Source organism: Bufo gargarizans, chromosome 8, assembly GCF_014858855.1.
Source record: "Bufo gargarizans isolate SCDJY-AF-19 chromosome 8, ASM1485885v1, whole genome shotgun sequence".
Taxonomy (NCBI): domain Eukaryota; kingdom Metazoa; phylum Chordata; class Amphibia; order Anura; family Bufonidae; genus Bufo; species Bufo gargarizans.
Genome location: NC_058087.1, coordinates 7,585,856 through 7,613,155, shown reverse-complemented (window position 1 = coordinate 7,613,155; position 27,300 = coordinate 7,585,856). Strand labels below are relative to the sequence as shown.

The window sequence follows — 27,300 nt, the reverse complement described above, 5'->3', positions numbered from 1 at the left end:
AGCATGCGAGAATACAACGGACCCCAGTATAAACCAGTAGGGTCCATCAGGCGCCATCTCTGAAAGAAGTAGTGACGCATCCTTGCATATCTCCAGTTATAAGGTGGGATCCAAAAAAACGACATCAGAGGAGTAGCTATAGGGCAGCGATGGCCAACCCGCGACTCTCCAGCTGTTGCAAAACTACAACTTCCCGCATGTTCGGACTGCCTACAGCAGGGGTGCCCAACCTGCGGCCCTCTAGCTGTTGCATAACTACAACTCCCAGCATGCCCAGAAAGCCTACGGTTATCATCCTACAGCCGAGCATGATGGGAGCTTTTCAACAGCTGGAGGGCCACAGGTTGGCTATCCCTGCTATAGGGGGTGCATAGGGAGTATATACTAGGGCTCTGGTGCCTGATGGGTCCCCTCTGCCTCCCAGGAAGACGCCAGCACTACAAATACAGACCCTAATACAGATTCTGCAGGAGAGCTTCAAGTCACACTACCGGAAGGCGACCCCAACCTCAAATTCAAAGCTCTGCCCTTTTACTGTGAATTTTGGGGTAATGCTAAGACATACAATGACATTACTAATATTTAGAGGCTAGGCCAAATCAGAAACTTCAATCAAGGACCTGATATTCCAGAAATTACAATATTCCGGAAAACGCTTCTGCAACAGAAGGGTCAGGCAATCTAGATTCTAAGAATATGAAAAGTTAGAAAAGTATTTCAATGTTTTTCCCAGGGCCCTCCCGTCATTCAGTGCGGCTGATAATCCGCCACCCGTCGAATCTGGATTAAAGGAATTTCACTGCAATGGTGAAATAGAATACTGTAAATAGACATAACTGCCAATCCCATGTAATCACCCCTATCATCTGCTGCTGCTGGATACATTGCATAAATCTAGCATTAAGGCACTCAGGACATATGAATCAGCAGTTAAGCGGAATAGGCAGCCATTTATCATTATTTCCCAGGTTTCTGAATGCCAGTATCTCTAAATGATTATACTTTGACTGATATATTAATTTGCTGCTACGTAAAATGTCTCAGAAAAGAACAGTATGTTTGGCCCTTTAGAAATGAGTCATTATTTTACTTTTAGAGCCTCTAATCTGTCTCCAAGTCTTCACCCTGAGAATCCAGTTCTTGGGAGAAGGCTGCCATCTAGTGGCAATGATATAAACTTATCATTTCAAGTCATTCAATGTAAGCTTATTATGAAGAGTCCTGTAAAAAAAAATATAATTATATATATATATATATATATATATATATATATATATATATATATATATATATATATATATATTTTTTTTTTTTTTTTTTTTATTTTTTTTATTTTTTCTGGTCATTCAATTGTATTTAGCTCTATACATTACATTCTTTTTGTTACAAGGTGAATTGCAGCAGTGAACATTGCCTAGAAGACAGTTAATGACATGTCCACTCTTATCTGAGTTCTAATTTGGTTAAGGACTCCAATTTCTCATGGAAACCAATTCAATACAATTTTGCAACATGTTAACAAAACCCTTGACTGGCTGCAGTACACATCACAGCCTGCAATACACATCACAGCCACTGGGTGGCCACATGAAGACATAGAGGCCTGATAACAGGCAAAAGTCCTATAATGTATGTGTACTAGAACATATATAAATGAAGCAGCCCCCAGACATTACTGATTTTCGTTGCCAGTGTTTGAAATGCCTAATGTAGACTTTTCAACCAAAATAAATTACTGTGTTTCTCTATTCAAGTCAGGGTTAAAACTTATTTTATCCATATTTATCCATATTTCGGGTTCAACAATCTAAACTGATTAATTTCATAACATATTGTTATAGTACATGGTGTGCTGTTTTCCTGATATAGAGCGCTAAATCCCCTTCATTGTCACCACTAGAGGGAGCTTAGGAGCTTACTGCATACAATTTAAGGGCTCATTTACATGGCCGTTGCCGTATTGCGGCCCGCATACGGCAGGTCCGCAATACATGGGGCATCGGCCGTGTGCATTCCGCATCACTGATGCGGACCCATACACTTCAATGGGTCCACAAATCCGGAGATGCGGTGAGGAATGGAACCACGGAACAGAACTCTATGGAAGCACTACAGAGTGCTTCCATGGGTTCCGTTCCGTGCCTCTGCATCGCAAAAAGATAGAACTTGCTCTATATTTTTGCGGAACGGACGGATCGCGGACCCCATTCAAGTGAATGGGGTCGTGAGCCGCATGCCGCAGCCCCACGGCCGGTACCCGTGCATTGCGGACCGCAATTTGTGGTCCAAGGGCACAGAGGGGCAATGGTCGTGTGAACAAGCCAGTAAGGTGATATCTCATTCCAGACTTTGATGGCATATTGCTAGGACATGCCATCAAAGTCAGACCTGTGCAGCCCCTCCAAGCAAAGGAGACTGCACTGCTCATGTGCAGCGTGCCCTCCATTCACTGCTATGGGAGTTCTGCCAAGTGAGTGCAATTGGCTATTGTCTGAAGTCCCACAGCGGTGAACGCAGAGTGCTCCGAGCATGCACAGCCATCTCTACGCTCACTTCTTTGGGACTGCGAGAAATAGCTGAACCAGCAGCCGGATAGGCTGCGGGTGCGTTGTGGGAAAATCGTGCAATTTTTTTGCCTGCGAGTGGGGTGAGTTTTGTATGCGATTGCGTTGCGCTCTTCAGTTTTTTCTGCGCGAGTGCAATGCATTTTGCATGCGCATGAAAAAAAAACTGAATGTGGTACCCAGACCCAAACCCGGACTTCTTCACTGAAGTTTGGGTTTGAGTTAGGTGTTTTGTGGATTTAATATTTTCTCTTATAACATGGTTATAAAAGAAAATAATAGCATTCTTAATACAGAATGCAAAGTAAATTAGGGATGGAGGGGTTAAGAAAAATTAAATGAAATTAAACTCTCCTCATCCACTTGTTCACGCTGCCCGACTCGTCTTCTTTCTTCTTCTTTGATGATCTGGGAGAAAAGGACCTTTGTTGATGTCACTGCGCTCATCACATGGTCCGTCACATGGTACATCACCATGGTGATGGGCCATGTGAGGAGCACAGTGACATCACCAAAGGTCCTTTTCCTTCCAGGTCATCAAAGAAGACGAGCCGGCCGGCAGCCTCCCTATAGAACTGCCTATTTATGTCCGCAATTGTGGACAAGAATAGGACATGTTCTATTTTTTTTTCGGAGCCGAGACCCGGAAGTTCGGGGCCGCACTCCGGAAATGCGGATGCTGAGAGCACATAGTGTGCTCTCCGCATCCCGTTCTGCCCCATTGAGAATGAATGGGTCCACACCCATTCCCGATATTGCGGAACGGATGCGGACCCATTTGCGGACGTGTGAATGGACCCTTGGGCTAAGAAAATGAACTAAGCAGGTTTCAGATGTCTGGGACCGCCGTGATGGCATCCATACTGACACTGGGATACTAAGTGCTCTGCAGACCCTGCACTAGACATAATGCTGCTTTATATGGAGTGTAGGATTAGTAAAACGTCATTACTTGGTTCCACAAACAGTGCCACGTCTGACCACAGGTCGGGGAAGGTACTGCAGCTCAACCCAATTTACTTTAATGTTGCTGAGCTGCAGAGTCAACCCATGAACAGGTATGGCGCTATATTTTAAAGAAAACCGCCATGTTTTTTTAAAACCATGGACATTCCCTTTAGGGAAATTATTTTAATTGTGACCCTTGACCCCAATCTCCCTACCCCATATGCCACACAACGGTATCTTTTTTGTCCCAAGAGCTTGCACCATTTCCGCTTTAGGGCTTTTGCACAGCCTTGTACAGTTCTGCATGGCGTCCTCCATGATTGCACAACAGAATATAAAAATCAGAAGCACACAAGAGGACCATATTGTGGTTGTGGGTGGCATATGTCATCGGTGTGGAGGATATGCTCAGATTATAGGACATGGACATGCAGGAATATGGCGTAAGCAATGTATATTACTGTACACCCTTTATATACCGAGCTGTAAGAGACACAGCCTTCCAACACAGGCAATAGTGATGCAGAACTGTCACCCAGAGCCTCCTCCTGCAGTGTGTTTGTAGTTATAGCTATTGCACTGCTGCCCTCTTGTGTATTTATTTGGAATTGCGCTGTCATTAAATCACATTATGAGGCATCTGTAACCTAAATATCTATATGTAACTTATTCTAATTACTTTAATGTGTGTGTATATATATATATATTTATTAATTTATCCTATTTTTTTTTTTTCCAGGGATGCTATGTCGGCTTTGATTTGGCACATGCCGTTGGAAATGTTGAGATTTGCTTACACGACTGGGGCGTGGACTTTGCCTGCTGGTGTTCTTACAAGGTGCCTGCCATTTCTACTGACATGTTCAAAGAGTTGTGCACTCCGTAGTGCTTCCGTAGGGTTCCGTTCCGTGCTTCCGTTCCGCACCATTCCGCATCTCCGGATTTGCGGACCCATTCAAGTGAATGGGTCCTCATCTGTGATGCGGAATGCTCACGTAACGGCGCCCGTGTATTGCGGATCCATAAATGCGGTCCGCAATACGGCCACGGAGCGCGCACGATCGTGTGAAAGAGGCCTTAGTCTGTGAGCACCCTGCAATCAGCTATCATTTAAAGGCTTTCTCATCTTATAAAATGACTGCATATCTCCACTACGGGGGTCCGACCTTGCGGAATTCCCACTGAGCCGGAGAATAAAGGGCCGTGGCTCTCCAGACTATCCAGCTGTGCGAGGAACTGCAGGTGGCTCAATTATAGTTCTCTCGCCCAAAGGTTAATCGGGGTCCCACCCATTGTCCCAGTATGGCCGCAACAAAAACTCCCAGGGAAACAAAGTGAGAAACTCCATGTTTCTGACAATTTAAAAAAATATATTTTTCATTAACAGGAAGAAATTTGAACAAAAAAATGCACAAAAAAGTCACCATGGTGTCACCCATTTTTTCCAATTTTTATGTCATAAAAAGCAGAACATGCTTCAAAGATGGTGCTCGTCCTGAACTCCATATTTTCTGTGTTTTTACGCCCCACAATTGACATACATATATTGATAAATCTCCTGCTTCCTTTCTATTACATAGATGTCTGCCTGCAGCCGCCACTAGGGGGAGCTCAGTGCAATTTATACAGTTACCATTGTCTGGAGTGGAAGCTGTAATAATCTATTTGTACTGAGCTCCCCTAGTGGTGGCTGCAGTGCAATGCAGTGTTTTCATGTCGGTAACGAAAGGAGTTCAGTGCTGGGACCCCCTTCCCCCGGGCTCTGTGTGGTTTCACCTGTGTAGTAGGTATGCCACTGGTGCAAGGGAACTCCTGAAGTCCTATGGCCCTTTAATTCTCAGGATTGATGGGGATCCCAGAGGCCAGATCTCCACTGGTCACAAAGTGCCGTCTTATCGCTTGTCATATCCCATATATGGGCAAAAACCCCAATTGTGCCCCAGTATACCCAAGTGCCCCCATATAGTGCCCCGGTATATATAATGCCCCATATACTGACACTCCCAAAAAGCCAACAGATCCTTTAAAAAAATAAAAATGCCCACCTCATCCACCTGCACGTGAGGGAACATTTGCTCTGCACTGTAGGCAGCAGGACCTGACACTCCCAGCCTGATCATGTGACGCCCCCGCCGCTGGGAGCGTCAGGTCCTGCTGCCTTCACTGTGGAGCACGTGTTCCCTCCCGTACAGGTGGATGAGGTGAGTATTTTTGTTTTATTTTAACCCCTAAAAGGCCCTTTTTTCACACAGTATACCCCTTTTTAACAGCTATTAGAGGGGTACACTCCGGTGTAAATGGCCATTCAGAATGGGCCCGTTGATTTCAGTGGGGTCCACCTGTCCTTGAAAACGGCAAAAAATAGGGAAATTTCCTATTTTTTGACGGGACAGCCACCAAAAAAAATGTGAATAGCCGCATAGACTTCAATTGGTTCTGAAAATGGCGGTGTGATGGGTGTTTTTCACTGTCAGGTGGATGTAGCCTTTTATTTTTATTTATTTTACTCACTTCTATATTGCTGACACATTCTGAAATCACTCGCTGTCTCCAGAAGAGCTCACAATCTAAGTTCCCTATCGGTATGTCTTCAGAGTGTGGGAGGAAACCCACGCAAACACGGGGAGAACTTACAAACCCCATGCAGATGTTGTCCTTGGTCAGATTCGACCCTAGAACCCCAGCGCTGCCTGCAGACTTTAGGCCCCAGATAGGTTTCAATCATTGCACTATTTTTGAATTTGCGCAAATATCATGTGACTTTCCTCCAATAGGAATATAGTCTCCTTGACATTGTATGGAAACAGTTATGTGTATTTAGTAGAGATGAGCGAAGTGTTGAAAAATTTGATTCGGCTGCTTCACCGAATTTTACCCCAAAATTTGCTTTGTCACGAATGACTTTGTCACAAAGTGCATTTCTTTGTAAGTAGTGGGTGCAATGACGGGGAACGGCGATTGTGCTGCCCCCCCCGTCATTATACCCCTCAGTTGCTGATCGCTGCACCTGACAGCAATAATACAGTGCAAAATTTAAAAAAATTCATAAAATCATACTTACCATATGATCGTGAATTCAAATCTTGATTAAAGATCTAGAGTAAAATCTTGCACGTCATTCGTCACCGCGCACTGAATTTTGCGTAAGATTTTCAATCAAGATGGCGGTGGCCAGCTCTTCACACTCAAACCGACGAGGTAAGTATGATTTTTATTTTTTACCGCCATTCAGGGAAAATCGATTCGCACAAGGAAATTCGTCATCGTGGCAAATCAAATTGTCCCTGAAATTCGGATGAAATTCTACTTTGTCGAGTTCGATTAGCTCAACCTTAGTATTTAGGAGAATTGAGCTAACTGGTTTCCATACAATGGCTCATCCAGCAGTTATCCAGTGCTTATGACCCCCTTAAAGGGGAACTCCAGCCTATTTCCGGCTGATATGACTCACTGTTCTTGTGCCGGTTACATGATGATGCTCTTTTTTTAAACATATTTGCCCTTAGTTTATAATCAATTCATGGAAATATCAGTGCTTTATGCTCTGGCTTCCTGGGGAGTTTTTGCTTTTAAACAAACAGAGCTGCAGTGTAAAGCATGGGGGAGAACCAGCACTACAGCCAGAGCCTCTCGATTTCAGACTCTCAGATACCTCAGTGACTTTTTAAGCATCTGATTAAACCTTAACTCAGTTTTTTTCATTCGGTCAAGTAGTGAAATGTAATCCTTGAATCTGCTTGCAGTACCTGAACTCCGGGGCTGGAGGACTAGCTGGAGCTTTCATCCATGAGAAGCATTCCTGCACCATCAAACCTTCGTACGTAGCATCTGTTTATTCCTATTAACTCATTACTGACCCAGCGCCCCAGGGTAACATTCTGGGTAGGTGGCTCTTGGCTCAGTATTCGGGGTCGTATCCGCAGGGGTGGCATCAGAGGCACCAGAAAGCAGCATTAAAGGGGTAAGCAGCGGCTGTGTATTGCTGGGGTACGCTGTCAGGTTGGTGGAGGTCTGACCGTTATAAGCCCACCAAACATTATAACACACTGGTGGAGGCTCTAGAAAAGCACCATGCCACTATTTAGGGCCACCTTAGCCATTGATTAGTATGGGTCACCTGTGAGGCCGGGCAGAGGGTCACGATTTGGGTAATATATGGTCCTGGGCTGTATGACGGTGATCTCTGGGACTGTATAGGGGTGACTTTGGCACTGTATAGGCTAGGTCATCTATGTTATTGTCCATAGTAGAGAGAGTGATGGAGCAGGGCGCAGCCGTAGCAAAATGCGGCTTGACTTAGGGGGAAGTGGTAGGCCTTGAAAGGGTTAAGTATTTTGAAAAAAGACACAGGGTAAGGCCTCATAAACACGACCGTTGTTTCATTCCGTGTTCGTTTTTCCATTTTTCCAGATTTTCTGCGGATCCATTGACTTTCAATGGGTCCGTTGAAAACTCGGCTAATGCACCGTTTGTCATCCGCGTCCGTGATCCGTGGTTCCAGTCCGTCCAAAAAAATATAACCTGTCCTATTTTTTTTTTTCACGGAAAACGGTTTGCGGACCCATTCAAGTCAATGGGACCGTGAAAAAATGCGGAGGCACACAAGATTGTCATCCGCGTCCGCGTCAGTTTTTTTCCTATCATTTGCAAGGCAAACTTGTCTTAGACTTTTTTTTTTACTTTCCTTCATGTCTGGTGGTCCTCCAAAAATAAAGGAAGACACACGGAAACAGATCACGAAACAATGGAACCCCATTTTGCGGAACGGAACACAACAACAGTCGTGTGTATGAGGTCTTAGGATTGGTCGATGTAAGGGTGGGACAGCGGAGGTTTGGCGGGCAGTATTTAAAGGATAACTGTCACACTTAGACCCTAATTTCAATTTTCATATATGTAGTTACTAATAACATGATATTCCAGAATCAGATACTATTAGACGGACTTGCCCCATATTTAATAAGATTCAGCCCTTAGCAACCAGTCTGCATAAAACTGCAATCTCACTATTCAGTTAAGATGGCCGCCACTGCCCTCACCCTGAGGCTAATCCCGCCTGCCCTCACTAGCCAGTAACAATAGCCCCCCAAAAGTGTCAGTAACCTGAGTCCTCCCCCCTAAAGGGTTAATCTCCTGCAGCACAAAGGGGTCCTGTTACCACATGTTGCTTTCATTTATACACTGAGCAGACGGCAGATCTCCCATCCCTGGTCTGCGCTGCTTCCACTCTGCATTCTCCAGCTCTGCTGAGTGAGGGAGCGTCTGCCAAGCGCAGGGACAGGGAGAAGTGCACACAGCCCAGGCACTGTTATCAGCTGCTGGGGAGGGCCTGGCTTTAATCATTTACTTACAGTCCCTGGCTGTCAGTAATCTGACCTTGCAAGCAGCGTGCTTCTGCGTCCTCCGTCCTTAAACAGATAGACGACCTGCATAGCAACCATATATTTTCCCCTGTATGAGATCCAGAGCAAGGGACGAGCATCAGGTCAGGGCTTACCTGTTGGCGGGGCCGCTGTGAACAGGCATCTAGCGGGTTCCTCGGTGGGCAGAGGAGCAGCTTCTTCTTCTTCTGTGGGGGGCCAGGACGACGGATCGAGCTGGGAGAAAGGATCAGCGCTGCGGCCTAGCAGTGGGGGCCGGCAAGAGCCGGAGTTGGCGAGGCAGGGGAAGCTCCTCCCCCTCTGACTCATGGCACTGCGGGAGCTGAAAGGGAGTCGGCTGCTGTCAGGAGCAAGTCTGCAGAGAGGTGCACACAGGGCAGGATCGAGGGAGCAGCTGTACACCAGGTCTGTTCTCAGGGCGCTAGTAATTTGCGGTCGGCGGATGTGTAACATCCCAGAGTTGTGTTACTACACACCTCTACCCCGCTACTATCTTCTAAGAGCCTTTATACTGTCATCAGATATGCTTTTGCTCAGGTCTTCCACAAATGTGCATACAAATCAATGTTAAATGCAATTGTTCATGTAATTTGCCTGGTTACAAGTAGGTGGCAGCAACTCATTGGCAGGTACAGTTTAGTGTATAGTGAATCTAAGCTGGAATGCTTAATTCCTGCTTAGCTCCCCCTCTGTGGAGAGGTGGGCTGGTCCCACATCCTGCAGCGTGGGTGGAGAAGGAAGTTAGGAGTGTAGCCCACCCCCTGCTAGGGGTAGGGTGTGTGTGTGTGTGTGTGTGTGTGTGGAGCTCACCTTCATAGGGAAGACAGCAAGGACCAAGTCCTAGGAGAAGCCAATTCCTCCTCAGCTAGTCTGTCCCCCACAGCAGAAGGTACAGATAAGTGCAGAAGCTAATCCTGCCATAGTGATAGAGCAGACTTTTTTATCCTGCAAGCTCCACAATTAAAGCAGAAGTACTTATTCCTGCCAATGATTGCCAAAACCTGCTGGGACCAAGAGACCAAAGCTGTATACTGCTTGGATGAAAGTTACCTCAAGTAAAGAAATGTTTGAACTTCATCTAAAGGTCTGGACATTATTTCTTCTGCAACATTCCTCTATTACTCCTACTATCACTACGCTCAAATTTATTGCAAGTGAGCCAGGAGTCCGGCCATACCCAGGTAGCAGACACCGTGACACAATTATCACTATCCCACAGAGACATTTTAGGCCATTACACCACTCTGGCCTTCCTAGTCTGGGACGTGCGTTATAACACCTTGGAAGGGCCCTGGGATAGTACCCTGCGCACGCTGCAATTGGCGTCACAACAAATACAGGATATATTATCCACCTGACCCGGCCACTGCACTAAAAGTGGTGTCAGCGAACACATTCATAGTCTCTGCATAAGGAGGGTTTGACTCTACGGCGGATGCTGCAGCAGGCCCTGTCCCTTTAGGATCGCGGGGGGGTCTACGGCAGGCAGGTCCATTGAGGATCGAGAATGAAGCCAGGAATCATGGGAAGCCCAGGAGAAGTTGGACGACATGCCGACGCTAAGCACCTGTTCTGTTCCTGCGGATCCCGCTACACCGGTGAGCCATGAAGGATCTTCGCTACAGGTTACGGCGGCCACTGGGAGGTCCTCTCAGGGACGGACTGGTGAGTGGATGTCAGGGGTATGGCGTGAGGATGTTCAGGGGGGTTAGGGGGGAGTAGTGCAGGTGCAGCAGTGGTGGAGAGTGCTGGGGGATAGCGCAGGAGTTGTTGGCGGAGTTGTTGGCGCTGGTGTCGCGCTTGGGGTCCAGTGCAGGGAATTTCTCAATGGTTTGGGCACCAGCGTTTTTGTACATCTGTGGAAGAACAGGGTTCAGCAGCTGTCAGGCCGGGGCTTGTATCAGACGGGTCGGGGTCCTCTGGTGGGGCGGCAGGAAGTAACGGAAAAGCTGCCGTGGTTGCGGATGTAAGTTTGGCAAACACAGCGAAAGGGGAAGTGTATGTGTACTTTGAGGGGTACCTAGGAGCCCTTTTGAAGCAGGAGGTCAGGGAGAGGATTTGGAGGGACGAATATGTGGAGATTTTTTCGTTGCTTCCTCTGGAGAAGTTTAATCTAGAGTATAACCAGATGAGAGCAAGAAGAAGAGGAAGAACGGCGGTACCGCTTGATACCGCGTACGTTTGCAGCATCGTCGGGCGCACTACTTGGGGTTTCTTAAAGTACATATTTGTCGTGACGCCAGTTGCAATGAAGCAACAAGGGCACAGGGTCCCTTTTAGTGATATGGTAGTGATGGTACCCAGGTGTAGGAATGCCAGAGTGGTGTAGGTGGCCTAAATGTCCTTTAATGGTGTTGCATGTGTTACGGTGCTCCTGTCTGGATACGCTGGAACTCCAGGCGTGGCCTTCCGATACGCAGAAAAAAGCTGGTAGTGGTAGTACGGGATGAAGAACAAAATTTGAGTCCAGAACTTGCAATGAAGTTGATAACAGCTTTACTTGAATAAACTTTTCTCCCAATGATTTACAGGCTTTGTCTTGGTTTCCAGCAGGCTTTTGCATTAACTGTGGCAGGCAAACTCCTTTTGGCTACATCAGTTGCTCTCTGAATCTGCTGTGCTGACAGGATAGCTGTATAACTTAGCTTTAGCTGTAGGCTGCAACTTTTTTCTGTAGTCTGTCTCTTAGGTTATACCAGGAAACTTTACTCCTGGCTTCAGAGGATTCCAGCTTCTGCCTCCATGTCCAGCTGAGCTGAAGGTGCTCCAGCTGGCCTATACAGGGCTCATTCAACAGGGACATGCACCTGCTGCCTTCCCCTAGCAGGATGCAAACTCGATCTTCCCCTAGCAGGGGGGAAACTGAACTCACTCCTTACTAACACTCCTCCCTTCCTGCAGTCAGTGGGACACACCCACCACACCACAGAGGGGGTTTAGAATGGAAAGAAGGTTCCACTCTAGGTACCTGTAGCACTGCCATGATTGCCACCATCTGCTGGTTAACCAGGTACATTACATGTGAATATAACAGTTACATGGAAAAAGAGATGCACATTATGCAGGACCTGGACATAAATACATGTAATGACATTAGGTTAACCATAGGAGATAGTGGCGGGGTGCAAAGGTGGTAATGCACCTCTGGGGCATTACACATTCATGAATTGTCTTCAGGCTTTTGCAATCCTGGCTAGTGTAGTGGGGGAGAAGTTTCCAGAACATTGTGTGGCGCTGTTTTGATAAATGTACACCATTGGTGAGGCTTACAGGGTGTATGGGGGTGTAGCTTGGCTCAGGTATGATGAACAGTTTCCTCAGTGGAAGACAGTGTGACCTAGTATTAGATGGGATCACAAAGACATTAGTCTTTGGATGTGTTTGATGGCGGCTCTGAAGTCAGGGAAGCAGCCCTTTTGTGTGTGTGTGTGTGGGGGGGGGGAGCCTCGGATTCATCAGCGGGTGCTAGGAAAGCGTGTTACTGGCAATACAAGGAAGGGTACTGCAAGTTCCTTTCAGATTGCTGATTCAAGCATGAATGCTCCGGACGTGGAGGCGCTCATAGTTTGTCCCATTGTTTCGAGCGAGGTAGGGGGAAAAGGATTTGAGGCTTCTCAGAAATGAAATGACACCGGTGAAGGTGGACGTGATGTTGCCTTTCTTAAAGAGGTATCCAAATAGGGAGGGGGCTGAGCTGTTGCACTTGGGTTTTACGGAATGTTTTAGGATTCCGTGCGAGTCGGTTGGTTCTAGGGCAGTAGTGAGGAATTTGGTTTCGGCGTTAACCAGGCCAGAGGTGGTGAAGCAAAAGATAGAGAAGGAATTGAGAGCGGGCCGCATAGCGAGGCTGTTTTCCGTGCCTCCTTTGCCAGGTTTGCGGGTGTCCCCCCTTGGTTCCTAAAAAGAGCCAAACAGATTTCGGCTCATCCACCACCTCTCGTATCCTTCTGGGAGTTTGGTTAACAATGGGATTGAGCGAGAGTTATGTTCGGTTTCATACACGTCATTTGATGCGGCGGTGAGTTGGGTTCAGCATTTTAGCCAGGGGGGCCCTTTGAGCAAAAACTGATATTAAAGCCGCGTTCCGTTTGTTGCCGATTCATCCAGGAAGTTTTCATCTTTTGGGTTTTCGTTGGGAGGGTCGATTTTATGTGGACTGTTGTCTGCCTATGGGATGTGCAATCTCTTGTTCCCTGTTTGAAACATTTAGTTCATTTCTGGAATAGGTAGTGAAACAGGAGTCGGGATTGAATTCCGTATTGCATTATCTGGACGATTTTCTGTTCTTAGGCCCGGCTGGTTCTCGGGTGTGCTCCACTTTGTTGCATACTATGAAACGGGTGGCAGCATCATTCGGGGTTACTTTGGCTGCTGAAAAAACAGAGGGGCCTTCCACGTCGGTCAAGTTTCTAGGGATAGTCATCGCTACTGTAAGGATGGAGTGTCGCTTACCTGAGGACAAAGTGTCAGATTTGCATGCAGAGGTGGTTTCATTATGATGGGCTAAGAAGGTTCAGCTTCAAAGGGTTCAGTCAGTCTTGGGGAAGTTAAACTTTGCTTGTCCCATTTTGCTGATGGGTCGAGTGTTTTGCAGACTGCTGGCTCTGGTCACGTTTCATTACGTGCAAGTATCAGCGGAAGTGCTGGAGGACCTTGTGTTGTGGGATTGTTTTTTTGAGTTTATTGGGCATTCGGTTTGGATGGAGGTGCCGGTATAAAATTTCGATTTGGAGCTTTATACTGATGCTTATGGGGCTTGCAGTTATGGATCCTTTTGCTGGGGGCAGTGGTGTGCGGGCCCTTGGCCGGAGGTTTGGCATACGGCGGGTTTACTAACCAACTTGGAGTTATTTCCGATTGCATTGGCTACTGAGTTGTGGGGGAACCTTTTACGTAACAACAGGTGCAGTTCTGTTGTGACAATTTAGGGGTGGTACAAGCCATAAATTTGCAAACAGCTAGTTCAATGCAAGTGTTGCGCTTGTTGCGCCACCTGGAATTGAATTCCTGCTTTGTAGCGGTTCATGTGCCTGAGGTTGATAATTCAGTGGCGGATTCTCTTTCTTGTTTCCAGTGGGATCGTTTTTGTCGATTGGTATGGTACTTAGAGCGGATGAGGAAGAGCTGCCTTGTCCCCAGTGGCTCTGGAGCGTGCCCTTGATACAGCGATCTGTCAGTAGCAGTACATAGTCAGCTTATGCATTAGTGTGGTCTCAGTGGGAAAAGCTGTTAGATCAGGTGGGGGGATGCATCTCTGCCAGAGGCGTAACTAACATAGTGGCAGACCATGCGACTGCTATGGGGCCCAGAGCAAGAGAGGGCCAAGTCTTAGTTGGGGTTTTCTCCTCTTCTACTGGAGGTGACAACTTGGTCAGGACTCTACCGTCTAAAGGAACAACTTTTATCAAAGGAAGCAGTGGAAAAAATGACCCAAGGGTCATTGAAAAGGGTTTAGGCGGAAACCCTTCTGTCCTGTGTGGGGGGCCTGGTTTGATCCTTGTTATGAGGCCCTTACTTCTCTATGTACGCCACTGGTTTCTGCTGAAGATTTTCAGACTTTATTGGTTGGGGTTGTATTTTGAGAGCTGTGCATCATTTTCAGCGTTGTCCAAGAAGGTCGCAGAGGTTGGTTTTTGGTTGCGGTTACAGGGGTTTGTGGATGTATCGAAAGGATTTTTGGTGCTTCAGGCGCTGAAGGGCTACAGGCGGGGTGCACCCACTAGGGACACTCGGTAGCCTGTTTCTTTTTTTGGTGTTACAGACATTGTGTAAAATGGCAGAGCTAGTTTGCACGTTAGAGTATGAGGCTTGTTTGTTTCGGGCGGCTTTTTCTTTGTCGTTTTATGGGGCATTTCGGGTGTCAGAATTGTTATCTAGTAGTTGTAAAATGGCTTACAGTGTTGAGAAGGTCAAAGACCTAGACCAAGTCGGAAAAGGGGTGCAAATTAATGTATTCCCGTTGTTGGGCTGTGCGGTGTGTCCGGTTCGGTGTGTGGAGGAACTGCTACATTACCGTCCGGTGGGGACAGAACCGTTGTTGGTGCATCAGGATGGTACCGCTCTCTCATGTTTTCAGTTTGTAGCAGTTTTCTGGAAGTTCTTGACAGTCACTGGTTTGCTGGCCGGGGAGTTTGCTTCTCTTTCCTTTAGGCTTGGGGTGGCTACAGAGGCAGCCAGGTGAGGTTTAGGTGATGTAGCAATTAAGCAGATTGGCTGCTGGGAGTCAGCTTTTTTCTGGTCTTATGTTCGCCCTCATCTGCTTTAAGGGGTGCTGGGGGAGATGGGTTGTGTTTTTGGGGTATTGGGGACCACTGCACTTTTATGTGTGATGTGTTCATTCTTTTGTTCTGTTGCAGGGTCCTCCTCGTGTTTTGGCCTGGATATTCGGGCATTCTTACGTGTATTGGGGAGCCTAGCGAGCGGATGATGGATAGGTTTGTGGGTAGGGCTCTTCAGGAGTTTTTATGTTTCCTTAGGTAGACTCCCAGACATTTTGGTGCTTCATGTTGGTTGGAACGATTTGGGGGTGCGTCACTAGAGGGATGTCATAAGGGATATTAAATTGAGGTTGTTGCGGCTATGGGCGCAGTTTCCGGGCTTGTTGATAGTTTGGTCCGAGGTTGTAGCTCATTGGACATGGAGGTTTGCCAAGATCAGTAGATCGCATTAACTAAGCTAGGGCGAAGTTGAACAAGGAGGTAGGGTGATTTGTGCGGTGGCAAGGGGGAGTTTGTTGTGCGCCATAGGGAGTTGGAGGAGGCATCTACTCAGTTTTTACGGGCGGATGGTGTTCATCTGAATGAGGTTGGCATGGGCCTGTGGGCACTGGGGTTGCAAGAGGGGTTGGAGACAGTTCGGGTGTAGCAGGATGAACATTGGTGAGGTGTCACCAATGTTCATTTGTGGCAGGTAAAAAGGGTATCCTGGGAGGCAAAACTATTTGGTATAGTTGCATGACTCTTTGGGGCAAGCATCTTAGGAGGTTTGGTGAGTTGAAGGCTCGGGGCTCCTGTTAGGGCTAGAATGCCTGCAGGGGCATGATGTTGATGTTTGGTGCCCTTGGGTCGGTGAGTGCAGCCAAGGGAAAGGTGAAATTACAAAATGGAGGATCAAAATGATTGGGTTGCCTTCCAGGATCCCTCATCATCAGGGGATTATGACGTTGGAATGTTTTGGCGTTATCCAGATATATGCAAGTTGTGTAAAGGGAATGTTATTATGGTTAATTTGTTAATAAATTGGAGAAATGGAAGAGTGGAAAAGGGGCCAAACTAATCTTCCATCCTAGTAAGTCATTGTATGGGGCATCTCTCGCACTACATGGGGGGCGCCTTTGGCACTGTATCCTGGCATCTATGGCATTGTATGCTGGAATCTCTGGTGCCATATAAGGACACCTCTGGCATTGTATGGGAAAATTACTACCAATATATGGGGGCATCTCTAGCACTACATGGGGGCACCTTTGGCACTGGTGCCATATAAGGAAATCTCTGGGGACATCTTTGCACTATATGGGGACATGTCCAGCACTGTATATTTGGGCACCTCTGGTACTGTATAGACACATCTCCAGCATTATACATCGAACATCTGTAAAACTGTCTACACTTCTGGCTGGTAATGCCTCTAGCTCTGTATAGGGTCATCTCCAGGATTGTATATAGGGACATTAACAGAATTATATAAGGACATCTCTAGCACTATATGCTGGCATCTCTGAAACTGTATGAGGGCATCTCTAGAATTAGATGGAGCATCTCTAAGTATGTATGGGACTTCTCTATCGCTGTATGGGGACACCTCTATCGCTGTATGGGGACACCTCTATCGCTGTATGGGGACACCTCTATCGCTGTATGGGGACACCTCTATCGCTGTATGGGGACACCTCTATCGCTGTATGGGGACACCTCTATCGCTGTATGGGGACACCTCTATCGCTGTATGGGGACACCTCTATCGCTGTATGGGGACACCTCTAGCGCTGTATGGGGACACCTCTAGCGCTGTATGGGGACACCTCTAGCGCTGTATGGGGACACCTCTATCGCTGTATGGGGACACCTCTATCGCTGTATGGGGACACCTCTAGCGCTGTATGGGGGACACCTCTAGCGCTGTATGGGGGACACCTCTAGCGCTGTATGGGGGACACCTCTAGCGCTGTACGGGGGACACCTCTAGCGCTGTACGGGGGACACCTCTAGCGCTGTACGGGGGACACCTCTAGCGCTGTACGGGGGACACCTCTATGGCAGTCATTCAGGAGAGCCCCAGAGGCTCAGAAATCTTCTATCTGCCTCATATTATTAATGTCAAGAACTTTGAGGCTAAAATAAACAATGAGAGCAGAATGCCATACGTATGCGCTCTGCAGTATACACAATGGCGTACAGTATGCCCATCTCTATAGCAAGATTGCAGTCCTGCCCTCTCATACGGTGGCGGCTCTATGGGCCCTTTAGGTGGGGCCCAGTTCATATAGATTTAGTTTGTAGTCTTCTGTTTTGGCCGCAGTCCGTCTGACCTTCAGCGTAATGCACTTCTTCTCCTATCTCTCTGGTCAGTAATTATAAATTCCCGTTCCTGAGTATCTCACCCGCTGCGATGTCTGATCTGAGCTCTGCAACATCGTCTCCGTAATGTCAAAACATTGCGCCTGTCGCCCGCTGAGCTGACGAGCTGTTTTCTGCATACAGTGGTGTGTTTGCCGGGAGTTAGAGCTCGTTCCGCGGCTGCTGTAATTGAGTATAATGATTTTTATTTCCCTTTCATTCCAGGTTGGTCGGCTGGTGGGGTCACGAGTTCAAATCCAGATTCAGCATGGAGAACGGTGCGTCCTCGTGTCCTGATAAAACATCCCCAGCCTTTAATGTGGCAGCGTCTCCATAAAACAATGCGCTCGGCAGATCATTTCATTCAGCTCGCAGCTAGGGCACGAAAGACGGGCACTCGACTAATCTTTCATGATGCCCGGGGCGAGCAGTGGACTCTTCAGCTATGTTTTCCGCCTTGATCTTTAAATGGAGCTGTCATTCAAGGGTAGAAGAAACATTGCTGTTTTGAAGACCTCATACACAGATTTGTCTAGTTGACGGTGTCCTACAAGTCCTCGAAGACTGATCTAAACCCTGGCAGATGTGTCAAACTGAGTTCTACAGGTGCAGATGTAGCAGAGATGAGTTTGTCATATATTATAATGTTTCTTCAGAGGCACACAGGCACAATGGTTTCCAATATTTTAGAATAGCTTTAGAAAAAAAGCTTTTACTTCTTTCCAAACACAGCAGTGTTGAGCGAATCAAAGTCCGCAGGGAAAGTCAGGGAAAATTTGATTTGCCGCAAAGGCAAATTTCCTCGTGCTCGTGTGGTAGCGAATCGATTTTCCCTGAAATGGTGTGAAAAAAAAAAACAAAAAAAAAAAAACATACCTATCTCATCTATTTGCTAACGGTTGAAGATCTTGCACAAAATCCCATAGGACATCACCATGCCAGCTGACGTGCCGTGCGAGATTTTGTACCAGATCTCCAATCAAGATGACGGCAGCTGGCCTGTCGTGAGCAAATAGATGAGGTTAGTATGTTTTTAATTTAATTTTTTTAATTTTATACTGCGTTATTACTGTCGCGGCATCTGAGGGGTACAATGACGGGGGCGGCGCAATCGTCGCTTCCTGTTATTGCGCTCGCTACTTACAAAGAAATGCGCTTTGTGACAAAGTAATTACCCACAAAGCAAATTTTTTTGTAAATCAATTTTTTTTATACATCGCTCATCTTTAAAAGACAGTGCTACAGGACGCCCCAGCTAAGATGCAGTACCTGGCATAACCTACAGACAGGGGTGGCGCTAGAGCTGACATCTTTTTTTTTTTTTCTCCTCTTGGTCAACTTCCGATGACTTATCATAGTGCATAAAAGAAACAGTTAAATGACAAATTCAGCTCTGTTACATCTGGATTGAGGGCTGCACTGGGGGATCTTGGGCACATCACTCTGTGCCCACGTTTGATTGCAGTATCGGCTCTGTTCACATTGCACATACAAATCGGAGCTCGAAGCTCCCTGAAGAGTTGTACAGATGCCCCCAACCATCCTCCGTACTAATACCAGCTTCGTATGTGACAGAATAGACATTGGGTCCTCCTCAGGTATCTGGACCAAGGTGTAAAGGCACATTTTGCACCCCTTACGGTTCTAGTACTGGATCCTCTCTGCCATGTGATGAGGTTGTCTGTCGTCGGACTTCCTGTTGTATAGTCAATGTCCATCGGTGGCCCCTGGGACTCTTGGGTTGTCATCTACGGTCTCATGCACACGACTGTATTTATTTTGCGGTCCCCAAAACACGGATCCTCAAAAAAACACGAATAACGTCCGTGTGCATTCCATATTTTGCGGAACGGAACAGCTGGCCCTTAATAGAACAGTCCTATCCTTGCCCATAATGCGGACAATAATAGGACATGTTCTATTTTTTTGGCGGAACAGACATACGGACATACGGAAATGGAATGCTCACGGAGTAACTTTTTGCGGACCTATTGAAATGAATGGTCCACAAAAAAAAGAAAAAGGAATGGACACAGAAAGAAAATATGTTTGTGTGCATGAGCCCTTAACATGTGAAAGGGAATGACTGGCATTGGTCAAGTCTATGATTTCTGCCACACTGGGGACAAGGACTGATGTGAGCAGGGGCCACTTCCCCCAACTATTCAGCCATTTTTAGACGGTGTCTAAGGGCCCAGAGCACAATCCTGAAAGAGACCCTTTTTGTAGCTCTTCTGGCACATTTAAATAACAATCGCTTTCCCCATCCTATAACAATTCTTTGAGCATCTTTTCTTTCTGAGGACTCTACATTGTTCTGTTCTTCTTGTTATGCCACCTAGAAACATATGCATAAATTGACAACTGGGTACTACCAGTTGGGGGGGGTGTCCCTACACTCTAACAATACCCAGTCAGTGCTGGCTTTATAGGGACACACTCCCCATTGACAAGTGAAAAGGTAGAACAACCCAGTTGTTAATTTATTTATACATTTCTAAGAGGGATAATAAAGGAATGCAGAAGGCAGAGTTATATGAAAAGGTGCACCTGAATTGTTAATACATGGAGAATGCAACAAGTAGTTACTAAAACGGACATGTCAGGAGAGGAGACAGGACCCCTTTAAAGTTAGAAGAACCGGCAAAAAAAGCAATCCTCAGAAGTTGTATATTTTCCCAAAAAGTTTATGGCTATAATATTTGTTTAGGAGCCCTAACCTCCAATGTCCAGGGGTCCGTATCGCTCTAAGTTGTGGCTCTGTCCCTGGATGTGACTAATGACAATCTATATACAGCACTGTGGTGTGTGTTGATGGTAATTAAAGGGACTCAGTCAGCAGTTTTGGCCATGCTAAATTGCTGACAGCACTAGGCAGGGGCTGGAATAGCAGTACAAACAAACCTTTTATGGAGCAGTGTGAACATTAAGTTTTATTCTGCCAGATTTTTCTAACAAGTGCCTTGGAGGAGGAGCTCCCTGCATTCAGATGCATCACAGCCCCGCCCCTCTGCTCTGAGTGACAGCTGAAGCGTCCAACCAGAAGTTCATTATGGCCCTTAATCAGAGCAGAGGGGAGTGGTAATGGAGCAGCTCAGTGCAGAGAGAACTTCCCAGTAAATGTCCGCCTTCTGGTCAATTGGAAGATCAGAATCTGGCAGAATAAAACTTGATATTTACTCTTCTCATCCTGATGAGAAAGGCTCCAAAAAGGTATGTTTGTCTTGCTCTCCCCAGCTTTCAGCTAGTGCCATCAGCAGTTTAGCATGGTCAAAACTGCTGTCGGATTCCCTGTAAAGGGGTTTTCTGGGAACAATTACTTTTTATCTATTGCTTGCAGCCTCCCTCCCAAAACAGAGGATTCATAATTACCTGTTCTGCACCGTTCCGGAACTCTGTGCTACTTTGATGTGTCAATGTTCAGGTTCCGCAAGTGTTTACATTGCTGCTGAAGCCAGTATTTGGCTGCAGTGGAGCATGTGACCAAGCCCATGCACAGGCCATAGCGGGGCCCATACCAGCAGGGAGCCTAGGCCTGAAGCCAGGCACAGCAGGAGGAGTCAAGGACTATTTATCACTTCCATACAGGGAGGCAGCAGGGGGCCCAGCATTCTACAGTCTGACTCCTCTGTCCAGCACTGTGCCGGACAGAGGAGTCAAAATAAGTGTTATGGCCAGGACTGGTCCCTATTTATGAAGTTTGGCAGCTGTGGCAGATTAGTCAGTAGCATTTCTCCCGGATATCATGGCGGTTCCTTGGAAGGCTTCTCAAAAATAGCAGTAGGCACTTCCTATATTATCTGCTGTATGCTATACCAGGCATGATCAACCTGCGGCCCTCCAGCTGTTGTAAAACTACAACTCCCACAATGCCCTGCTGTAGGCTGATAGCTGTAGGCTGTTCAGGCATGCTGGGAATTGTAGTTTTGCAACAGCTGGAGGGCCGCAGGTTGAGCATGCCTGTGCTATACGATCTGGTGAGCAATATGTTCAATAACTAGCACACATGTGTACATAAATGGAGGCGGCCATGTTAAATCTCCTATCCTGCCAGGATGGCAGTTCAAGTGGGAGAGAACTGTAAGACAGCAAACATGGAACATGGCACCACCTAGTGTTCACACAGGATATTACTTCCTGCAGTCACAGTGTGTCCTGTGAGTGCATGGTGGAGCAGATTCATGATTATGTCACTGACCAGGTGTTCTCACTAAGTAGGTTTATGGGTAATTAAAATGAAGTGCTGGTAGAGGGTCTGAGATGGTGACATGTGTGCTAGGAGGGGCAGAGATGGCTACCTGTGTTCTGGGAGGGGCATAGATGGCGACCTGTGTGCTGGTAAAGGGGCAGAGATGGCGACCTGTGTGCTGGGGGGGGGTAGAGATGGCAACCTATATGCTGGTAGAGGGGCAGAGATGACAACCTGTGTTCTGGGGGGGCAGAGATGATGACCTATGTGCTGGTAGATGGGTAGAGATGGAAACCTGTGTGATGGAAGAGGGGCAGAGATGGCGACCTATATGCTGGTAGAGGGGCAGAGAAGGCGACCTGTGTGCAGGTAGAGGGGCAGAGATGACTACCTGTGTGCAGGTAGAGGGGCAGAGATGATGACCTTTGTGCTGGTAGAGGGGCAGAGATGGCGACCTGTGTGCTGGGGGGGTAGAGATGGCAACCTATATGCTGGTAGAGGGGCAGAGATGACAACCTGTGTTCTGGGGGGGGGGGGGGGCAGAGATGATGACCTATGTGCTGGTAGATGGGTAGAGATGGAAACCTGTGTGATGGAAGAGGGGCAGAGATGGCGACCTATATGCTGGTAGAGGGGCAGAGATGACTACCTGTGTGCAGGTAGAGGGGCAGAGATGATGACCTTTGTGCTGGTAGAGGGGCAGAGATGGCAACCTGTGTGCTGGGGGGGTAGAGATGGCAACCTATATGCTGGTAGAGGGGCAGAGATGACAACCTGTGTTCTGGGGGGGGGCAGAGATGATGACCTATGTGCTGGTAGATGGGTAGAGATGGAAACCTGTGTGATGGAAGAGGGGCAGAGATGGCGACCTATATGCTGGTAGAGGGGCAGAGATTACTACCTGTGTGCAGGTAGAGGGGCAGAGATGATGACCTTTGTGCTGGTAGAGGGGTAGAGATGGCGACCTAGCCCACGTCTGCCCAAAAGAGAGGAGAATGGATTGGTAAATTCCATTCTATCTAAAGATATTTTCTCTGCTATATTCACTGCCACCTGCTGGTGAATGAGGCACAGCGCATGTAATACCATACATAAGTTACATGGCAATATTATTAGGGCACAGCATAAAAGGACCTGGAAAAAATACACAGATGTCATTATTTGTATTAGAGACAGTAGCAAGGTGTAGGAATGGTAGTACCTGCTCTGGGGTGCTACAATAACTAGTAATGTTTTGCTTTCTTTTTTCTAGAATTAAAACTGAGCCAAGGTGTTGACGGCTTCCGCCTGTCTAATCCCCCCATTTTATTGGTGTGCTCCCTGCATGCAAGTTTGGAGGTAAATGAAACAGTGAGGTTTTCCAGACTATTTTTCATGTGGCCTCGCATCATATAATAATGACACTGATAAAGCCCAGGTAAGTGGATGCAAAATACTCGAACAGTTAAAGAACCGTCCAAGTGATGCCTCCAGTTATTTCTGTAGGAAGCTTCTACCCATGTGACAACTCGAGGAATAGCAAAAAAAAAATGTAAAAAAACTACTGGCTGCTCCTGTTTGAAGGAGATGTAGTTTTTTACTTAAACTGGTCTCAAGGACAATTGCTCTTAATACTTCTCAGACCTGGGACACTAAAAGTCACACACCTACAGTACAGACCAAAAGTTTGGACACACCTTCTCATTCAAAGAGTTTTCTTTATTTTCATGACTATGAAAATTGTAGATTCACACTGAAGGCATCAAAACTATGAATTAACACATGTGGAATTATATACATAACAAAAAAGTGTGAAACAACTGAAAATATGTCATATTCTAGGTTCTTCAAAGTAGCCACCTTTTGCTTTGCTTACTGCTTTGCACACTCTTGGTAATCTCTTGATGAGCTTCAAGAGGTAGTCACCTGAAATGGTTTTCACTTCACAGGTGTGCCCTGTCAGGTTTAATAAGTGGGATTTCTTGCCTTATAAATGGGGTTGGGACCATCAGTTGCGTTGTGGAGAAGTCAGGTGGATACACAGCTGATCGTCCTACTGAATAGACTGTTAGAATTTGTATTATGGCAAGAAAAAAGCAGCAAAGTAAAGAAAAACAAGTGGCCATCATTACTTTAAGAAATGAAGGTCAGTCAGTCCGAAAAATTGGGAAAACTTTGAAAGTGTCCCCAAGTGCAGTCGCAAAAACCATCAAGCTCTACAAAGAAACTGGCTCACATGCGGACCGCCCCAGGAAAGGAAGACCAAGAGTCACCTCTGCTGTGGAGGATAGGTTTATCCGAGTCACCAGCCTCAGAAATCGCAGGTTAACAGCAGCTCAGATTAGAGACCAGGTCAATGCCACACAGAGTTCTAGCAGCAGACACATCTCTAGAACAGTGTTTCCCAACCAGTGTGCCTCCAGCTGTTGCAAAACTACAACTCCCAGCATGCCTGGACAGCCTTTGGCTGTGCGGGCATACTGGGAGTTGTAGTTTAGCAACAGCTGGAGGCACACTGGTTGGGAAACACTGCTCTAGAACAACTGTTAAGAGGAGACTGTGTGAATCAGGCCTTCATGGTAGAATATCTGCTAGGAAACCACTGCTAAGGACAGTCAACAAGCAGAAGAGACTTGTTTGGGCTAAAGAACACAAGGAATGGACATTAGACCAGTGGAAATCTGTGCTTTGGTCTGATGAGTCCAAATTTGAGATCTTTGGTTCCAACCACCGTGTCTTTGTGCGACGCAGAAAAGGTGAACGGATGGACTCTACATGCCTGGTTCCCACCGTGAAGCTTGGAGGAGGAGGTGTGATGGCGTGGGGGTGCTTTGCTGGTGACTCTGTTGGGGATTTATTCAAAATTGAAGGCATACTGAACCAGCATGGCTACCACAGCATCTTGCAGCGGCATGCTATTCCATCTGGTTTGCGTTTAGTTGGACCATCATTTATTTTTCAACAGAACAATGACCCCAAACACACCTCCAGGCTGTGTAAGGGCTATTTGACCATGAAGGAGAGTGATGGGGTGCTGCGCCAGATGACCTGGCCTCCACAGTCATCGGACCTGAACCCAATCGAGATGGTTTCGGGTGAGCTGGACCGCAGAGTGAAGGCAAAAGGGCCAACAAGTGCTAAGCATCTCTGGGAACTCCTTCAAGACTGTTGGAAGACCATTTCAGGTGACTACCTCTTGAAGCTCATCAAGAGAATGCCAAGAGTGTGCAAAGCAGTAATCAAAGCAAAAGGTGGCTACTTTGAAGAACCTAGAATATGACATATTTTCAGTTGTTTCACACTTTTTTGTTATGTATATAATTTCACATGTGTTAATTCATAGTTTTGATGCCTTCAGTGTGAATCTACAATTTTCATAGTCATGAAAATAAAGAAAATTCTTTTAATGAGAAGGTGTGTCCAAACTTTTGGTCTGTACTGTATGTCTTGACATAAATGCTCCCACTTATCTGGACTAGAAATCGCAATTCCAAGATGCTGGAGTGCGATGTGGCTAGACCTCAATGCTCTGCACATTTCCCCAGGGCTCACATAAGAAAAGACCTGGATGGACCCCCACAACATGGTGCCCAGGGCCCAAATTCCCATTTAAGGTCCAAAATTTTTCAACGCTGAGCAAATCTTAACTGCAGCTGCAGGAAATGTTTGGAAGTCATGATTGCTGCTAAATGGGAAACTACAGCATATAAAAATTCAAGGCCCCACTTTTGACCGTATGTGGTGAAATATGCTCAATAAAAGAAGTGAATGGTCCGACTGTTTGTAGGGTCTTGGTTTGGGCCAGGGATGCCCAACCTGCGGCCCTCCAGCTGTTGCAAAACTACAACTCCCAGCATGCACACAGCCTACAGCTATCAGCCTACCACAGGGCATGGTGGGAGTTGTAGTTTTCCAACAGCTGGAGGACTGCCGGTTGGGCATCACTGGTTTAGGTAGATTGAGTTTGGCTGTAATTGTGACTCGGATAACAATCAGACCACATTTTATTATAAATTATCCCATACACATTGCAATATGTCATCCATAATTCCTTCTTTGGTTAACAGGTTTTGATACACCTTTGTCACCTAACCTTTTAACAAACTCTGCATTAACCCATAGAGGACAAGCGCCATATATTCAGCTGTATACCGCACCACAGACATAGCAACTGCCCAAATTGGCATACGTGTACTGCGCTCTGATTGAGCAGCATAGGAGTTATGCTCGCTTGATCAGTACAAGGGCCTGACTATTACTGAGAGCCGGGCCCCTGATGTATCCACCAGTATTGGTGAAAACTCTGATGCCAGCGGATTAACCCCTAAAATCTTGTGGGCAATCAATGCTAAAGGTGGCCTCCAAGGGGAACTCCATCCGTTCACTGCGATGCGATCCAGAGGGCGGATGTTTGCCATACCACCCAGAAGCCTTATAAAAGCCTCCAGGCCTCTCATATATGGAAAACCTATAAGACCCATCCCCCAGGCAGGGTCTCATAGGCAACTGTCAGTGTGAAGCTGACAGATTCAGTGCAGTACAATACAGCATGTATTGTACAGCATGGAAACAAGGACCCTCAAAAGTTGAAGTCCCATAATGGCACTGAAATAAAAAGTGTTTTATAAAAAATAAAAGTTCCAAGAAAAAAAAGTTTAAAAACCCTTTCCCCTAATAAAACCATTTACAATTGTAAAAAATAGTAAAATAAATAAACATATTATGTATTGTTGTGTCCGTAATGACTGGCTCTATAAACGTATCAGATGATCTACTTCTTCCTTTCAGTATCAAGGTTTTTTACTAATTAAAAATAATAGTAATTAATAGTAATAAGTGATAATTAATTCACAAAGTTATTATCCAAAGTCTTGCGAGACTTTGCGAAGTAATAACTTCGGCTCATCGGAGCCAATACATTCTAATGCTGTAAGGAGCGCCCGCTCTGTACAGTATTACAACAACGTTTTATGCGAATCGACTTTGGATGAATTATCTGAAGTCGATTCGCTTATCCCTAATTACAATCACTGAGTAGAACCAGAGTAAAACAATCGCAGGTACATTACAGTTTGCAATTAAGAGGAGGATTCCTTCAAAGAGTCAAGCAAAGATAGTGGGAAGAGCCCTAACCCAAGGAGAGCCCCAATAGCCACTATAATTTAGAACTTTCTATATGATTTCCAAGCTTTCCACTGGTTTCAAAACCTGTTGATGGAGTGGTTTTCCCATGCTGAAATTCCCTCAAACCTACAGAGGCTGTCAACTTTCCTAATCCATTGAGCTATAGAGGGAAGCTCAGTAGAGAGCCAATAAAGTGGCCCAAAAGGCGAGAAGTAATAAGGAGTATTTAATATATAAAGCTGAGTGTATGTGTGTATGTCCGCTAAAGGAATCCGCATTGTCACATTTACAATCACGAAATTTGGCACACAGGTGCCCAGGAATGTTTTATATGGGGTCTTAGCTCTCTAGCACGTACCGTTCCTGAGATATAATAAAATTAAAAAAATAAAAGCATTAGCCAATAGAAGCCTGGTCACATGACCCTTATCATCCAATGGAAGCTCTCAGGCCCTTAGTCTTCACATACACACAGTTTTACACCAGGTTTCAATAACAACCCAGCCATTTTTTTTCACTGCTGTAGGTCAGCTTTAACCACCCCAGGACCGCCATAC

The 27,300-nt window shown here is 46.4% G+C and overlaps 1 protein-coding gene across 1 annotated transcript in view; it reads left to right on the top strand.

Annotated features, from left to right (window-relative positions):
• Positions 1-3,934: 3,934 nt before the first annotated feature.
• The window catches only part of KYNU (kynureninase), a 41,014-nt gene continuing 17,648 nt past the window's right edge, over positions 3,935-27,300 (top strand). The window contains exons 1-5 of the mRNA XM_044303103.1: positions 3,935-3,955; positions 4,252-4,350; positions 7,256-7,329; positions 17,677-17,729; positions 22,893-22,978. Coding sequence (XP_044159038.1) covers positions 3,935-3,955; positions 4,252-4,350; positions 7,256-7,329; positions 17,677-17,729; positions 22,893-22,978 — 333 coding nt within the window. The remainder of the gene's footprint in view (positions 3,956-4,251; positions 4,351-7,255; positions 7,330-17,676; positions 17,730-22,892; positions 22,979-27,300) is intronic.